A 5,466-nucleotide genomic window follows, 5' to 3' on the forward strand; every position below is an offset into this window, starting at 1 on the left:
CATAAAATTGCTACATTTTTTTCACCAAATATAGTTACGTATTTGATGTATCTATTTAAGCTATCTCATTTGTCTCTGTATATATGGATATATTAGCTTCGAAGAAACTATTACATTGACTCTATGTGAGTTATAATTAATATAACATATAAGTCATCACATGTTCTCTATATAAGTTACTGTTAATCGATAATACCACTATTTTATTTTTATTTATAAGTTGCTATACAGTTTGTCTATAAGTTGCTAGTTGTATAAAATAGTATTAAAATATATCAAATATGAATCTTATTTTGTAGATTTCATCACTAGGAATGTAAGGACGCAAACGAAATTAAAAACGGACACTCGATGAATGAATAATACTCATTTATCACTGTCACTGGACCCAGCGCGGCAGTAGCGGCAGTGCGAACCGTCGCCGGATAGCGCGGTCCAATTAGCAACCTTGAAATCAAACTTGACAGAACCGTTGAGAGAGAGTAGCAGAACTATTTTCCCAAGCCTAAATGGTCAGATGGAACAAGAATCCCCCGATGCTTGCTTCCCTTCTCCAAGTCGGCAAAATTCGCCCTGGTTTTTTTAGGGGAAGCGGCGATTTTTTACCAGGGGGAGATGCTGCTTCCGCAAGACCGCAACCACCCATCGGCCGCCGCCACCCAGATCAATCTGGAGGTACGACTTATTTGCATGTTCGTTTCCTTTTAATCGGGGGTTGCCGTTTTTATCGGGAGCCCCTGATCGGTTCTTGGATTTGTGCATTGGCGCTTTAGCCTCCTGAAACCACTATGCATGAATGGTAATCTTGTAGATCCTTTAGATGGCAACAGGGTCGGCCGGCCCCGTCTGGGCATGACGCCGTGCTGATGCGAAAAAAAAATGAACAGAAGATGAATCGGTTCCTTGGCATGGTCAGTCCGAACCGCTAATCAGTGATGCGGTTTGCAACAAAAATCGTTGTATTTCTATGTTGGTACAGTCATAATAAGGAATATGAGACGAAAACCCAGTTCTCTCATACACTACCAATCTGCATGCCCTACTTATTGTTAACTTCATCACTTATTTTAGTGAATTGCGATGGCCGAGAGCACCGTTGGTCCGAGTATGACCTAGGTCCTGCCATGGAGGATGCGTCAATGCCGCTGATCAAAGAACTCATTCAATTTCACTTCCTCTCGTCTCGTTGCTACTAGCTTGGCAGAGGGAGCCAAAGCTTATAGGCTTGTCACTCTTGATGAAGCAAGTCAAATTCTATCCTCAAGGTTTTTTGCTAACTCTTCCTAGGTCCAATTGAACCCATTCAAGTCAAATTTCTTGCAGTTCTGAGGCCCATCATTTGTGTCATTGATATTCAGGTCCAATTTTGCTGCCATAATAAAACTGTCTCTCTCACGCCTCTCTTGGTGGCTTGGAGGTGTCCTGCTTAGCTTGTCAAGAAATAAATCCTCACTTCCTCTTTCTTTTGCTTGTATATCGAAGGCCATGCCTGCTATCTCCTTTCCTCTGTGAGCGGAAAGGCTGATTGATAAGATATCTTGATCTTTTTGTGAGCCATCACAAGCAGTTAAGCAGCTGTCAACTGATCCATCACCAAGTTGCATGGTGTGCCCTTGTGCCATTTGTGAACCTTCCATCTCCTCGAAGCCTGTAAATGCATGCTGGAGGCATTCTGTCGATACCTTTGAGACTAATTCTGATAGTTGCATCTTCGCAGTTTCTAGGCCAACTGACCCTGCATTCTGCTTTGCAAGTGTCTCCTGTGCCTTTTCTAGCACAGATTGTAGGTACTTCCCTTGTGCTTCAATGCGGAGTTGCAAATGTCTCTGTACCTGTTGAAAGGCATCATTATGTGTAAGGCAGCTTGATACATGGAAAGAATAAATTCTGAATTTACAGTTGGCCAGTTTTTCTGAACTTTTCATAAGCATCGCCGTTTTACATGTTCTTGTTTAAATTGGGTTCATTCAAATGATCATCTCCTTAGACCCTAGATGACCATGACAAGATAAATGAGATAATTCCTCGACGCAGGACAAGCTTTGTGGATGCTCTGGAGCAAAATATATGCATACATCACATACACTTTTCCCCCTAGATGTTTTAGTAATATAGGAAATAGATGAAATTAGTTCTTGGCTAAAATAATTGAGGTGATCAGAGCAAGTATAAGTAATATTTTTCTTAATGGAATGGTGATTGTGACGTAGTTTCACTGACATGTGGCATTATACATTACTTGAGTGTGTCCCTGAAGTTTACTAAATGATGATTAAGCTATGTATATATATTTTTATTTGGATGCTCTGTATATCATGTACTTCCATTACAAAACAAACATTCATTCGATGAGGGTTCTAGTATATACTTAAAATCTGGTTTTGGATCCATTTTGCTATATGTTCTGCCACACAACCTACTCTAGTGTTCTACTCTATATATCTCCTACTGATGTATCAACTAACAAAATGTAAACGTTTATGTATTTGTAAGGAATGTAGAATTGGTAATTTAGTTGGTGATATTATTTATTTTCTTCTGCTTTCGTACCTCTAGTTGCTCGTGCAGTCGGCGTTGTACTTCAATTTGCATCTGAAGGGCTTCACCTATGTGCACAGATCTGATAAATTGCAAAACTATGTTATCTTCTCCAAACATGCTGAAGCAAACATTTATTCATCTCTTACTTGTTTGTCTGGGTTCCAAGGTTTATGTGGCTAGCTGGTGAACTATTTCCTTCAGGTGGCTTCTCCATTGCCATGGTGCAACCAACCACTGAAGAGCAGAAAGGACGTTCAGTACTAAGCTTAATAGGAGGCTGATAACTGCTAGGTAATCTGAGAATGTTGTACTTACTATTTTTTGCATTTCCGCCATTAGCTTGGGCGTGAACATTTTTGCTTAGCCTGTATTTCTAGTAAAAGACAAATCAACTTAGTTTCTTGCTACAAGGCATGTACAAGGTAAAACACTATACTAGGAATTCCATGTCTACCTGAAGATGACTCTTAAGGTGATATAGCGTTAGTCCAGGGACACCCATGAGTCTCATGATCGTCTTTGGTGTAGCTTCTGCATTATTATTACAGAATTAGATGGTAATCTTCCTTGTGTTAGCTTGTATGACAGATAGATGGTTTAAGCATGTACTTACTATCAGGTCCACCAAGTTGATTTACCGCATCCACAAAGCGCTCATGTAGCTCAGGTGTCCATTTTAACCTAGGCTTAGCATCAGTTGAAAGCACAAGCCCTGGCTCTGCTGGAATACTCCCTCCTTGCAGAAGCAAATGCCTTTCTGGAGGGGATGTCTGCCTAGAAGACAGGAAATGGCTGTGACTCTGGAGCTGTTGTTGATGATGATACATCTGGCATGAAGATATTGCAGCCTTAAAGGTTAGGACCTATGACAAGAAATTTCCTCCTTTTTTTTCTTTTGTTTGAGCAAACCAAATAACAAACACATCACACATCCCATACCTCTTCAATTCTATTTTGTATTGATATCTGGTTGCAGACTCCACAATCCTGATAGGAACCGACTCTTGCAGTTTATGAGCCCTTCGTTTTTGGTGAACTAAGAGGGTTTTATCACACAATGGAGTTATATTCTTTGGGAGTCTGCTCTAACAAACTAGGACTACTCATGCCAAGATGTTGTGCAGAGACTGGTTTTATAAGGCAAGTGAGGAGAGAATTTCGAATCGTTGGAACAAGCACTCAAGCCTGACCCAATCTTCGCAGCAACTGAAAAGAGGTATAGAGATATTATCCTTATTCCTTAAGGTACCTGTGGACCCTATGCGCACCTATCTTTTTATTTACCAATTCTGCGAACACATTTGCATTCTGATTCCAACACTAACAAATATGGTTGATATTGCTTTAACTGGCACAAAGGGAGGGAGGGGGTTACAGGCACACATATTTGTTAAGTTTATTCTTCTTGCAGATAAAAGTGGGAACCTTGTTCTCACTAAGAACTTTTGAGATGTAGTTTGTAATGCTGTCTTTGAGCTTGTAGGGCTACTATATTCTTGGACTATATCTTACACGTTCAGAATTAATTCCGCTGTCCACTGCACTTGTATTATGAAATCAAAGGTAAACATCTGTGCGTAGTTGACATCGATTAGGATCCTGTATGTTCTGCAACCACAGATGCTGTGGCAAATGTACGCGTTCGTATACAAGCATGGTATATAGTTAATTAGAGAATAATTTTTATCATTCATACTAGAGCAAAGTTTAAATTTCTTTTTGACCAGATGCATCCAGAAGAAGAATTCAATAAAGTTTTGCATATAAATAAAGTGAAAGGAACTCATTCCATTAGTGATGCCTTCCTTGGGACTGCACAAAAGCAAAGCATGGAATATTGGAATAAGCATATGGTTCCCTTTTGTCTCCTCATGTAAGTTTTGTACTTGTTCGGCTATCAGGGAAAAGGAAAAGTGGATAGGAGAATCTAATGGGCTGTGCATCTGTATGGAGGAGTCCTCTGAGTTTGGTTGCTACCTGTTCTACATAAGATGCAGAAAGTAGGGGCTTAAAAATGACGGTTAGTTCCTTTATTTCACTGCTCTTTGTTGCTTTAGCTTTGTAAGCGCGCCTATATCCAAACTGATATAGTTAGTCTTGTTTATTCGTCTTCCATACTTCAACAGAACCGTCTCAGTTCAATGTTTGATACCTCTAACTGCCATGAAGTCCAGTCATCTGGAATAGCCGAATAGGTGGCGCTTACCATTGTCTTATATAGAGTGCTTTTTATATAACTTGGGAGATGCTATAATTTTCAACCTGTAAGCGCCTCTTCCAGTTGATTTGTGTAGTTCAGCTCTTCCATTTAAGGGATAGTCCAGTTAATTTTTGCCATCATTTCCATTTGTTCTGGTTATCATAAGTCACAAATATACCTCAGAAATCAAATATTGCCCTGGTAAATCAAATACAATGAATTGCGTCCAGATCCTCTCAGGCCTTGCAAAAATAAAAGCTTGGCAGGCATTTGTTTCAAAAGCAACTGGTACGAGTGGTCCGAGCCAGTAGCATCGTGCTTTGTATGTTGCTATTTTGCGGTGTTTGCTTGTTGCCATTTTGTGGATCAACCAGTCTTCTCTGAAGTTGTTTCAGGGAATCCCTGCACTTACAGACCACTAGTTCCTTTGTTCCATCCATTAGGAATTAGGATAAGAAAACTGTCCTCTTGATATGATATCTGTACACCCATTCCTGTTCAAGCGAGGCATGCTGGTGCATTTCCGTCGCTCCAAACCTAAATCGCTCTATGCATGATTCCACGGGCCATTGGCTGGGGAATTGTGGTCAATGATGGCTGATCATCAGGAGCACAAACCAAGACGGCCGCGCATTAGAACATGGAATAAGCTCTTTCTAGCCGTAGCTTTATCTTTGGTGCTGAATCCGGCGAAAGGGTAGCCAGGGGGGGGGGGGGGGGGGGGG

The 5,466-nt window shown here is 40.6% G+C and overlaps 1 protein-coding gene and 1 long non-coding RNA gene across 2 annotated transcripts in view; one reads left to right on the top strand and one right to left on the bottom strand.

Annotated features, from left to right (window-relative positions):
- Window positions 1–909: 909 nt before the first annotated feature.
- LOC101781076 (myb-related protein 2) lies at window positions 910–3,639 on the bottom strand. The gene is made up of 7 exons (XM_004984463.4): window positions 3,481–3,639; window positions 3,155–3,368; window positions 2,996–3,072; window positions 2,857–2,914; window positions 2,688–2,775; window positions 2,551–2,620; window positions 910–1,832 (listed from the first exon to the last, which is right to left on the bottom strand). The coding sequence occupies exons 2-7, from the start codon at window positions 3,366–3,368 to the stop codon at window positions 1,284–1,286; spliced, it is 1,056 nt and encodes a 351-aa protein (XP_004984520.1). The 5' UTR covers window positions 3,481–3,639; the 3' UTR covers window positions 910–1,283.
- The window catches only part of LOC111255930, a 2,482-nt gene continuing 638 nt past the window's right edge, over window positions 3,623–5,466 (top strand). Inside the window, exons 1-2 of the long non-coding RNA XR_002676085.1 lie at window positions 3,623–3,757; window positions 4,443–4,561. This is a non-coding gene — a long non-coding RNA (uncharacterized LOC111255930). The remainder of the gene's footprint in view (window positions 3,758–4,442; window positions 4,562–5,466) is intronic.

Source organism: Setaria italica, chromosome IX (genome assembly GCF_000263155.2).
Source record: "Setaria italica strain Yugu1 chromosome IX, Setaria_italica_v2.0, whole genome shotgun sequence".
Classification (NCBI taxonomy): domain Eukaryota; kingdom Viridiplantae; phylum Streptophyta; class Magnoliopsida; order Poales; family Poaceae; genus Setaria; species Setaria italica.

What these genes read in the sequence shown, in the direction of transcription:
- LOC101781076 (XM_004984463.4), bottom strand. Translation starts at nt 3,368, where the DNA reads ATGTATCATCATCAACAACAGCTCCAGAGTCACAGCCATTTCCTGTCT. An exon ending in ACCTTAAGAGTCATCTTCAG is followed by an intron (nt 2,915 to 2,995) that starts GTAGACATGGAA and finishes GTCTTTTACTAG; the next exon opens with AAATACAGGCTAAGCAAAAA. An exon ending in GACTGCACGAGCAACTAGAG is followed by an intron (nt 1,833 to 2,550) that starts GTACGAAAGCAG and finishes GCCTTTCAACAG; the next exon opens with GTACAGAGACATTTGCAACT.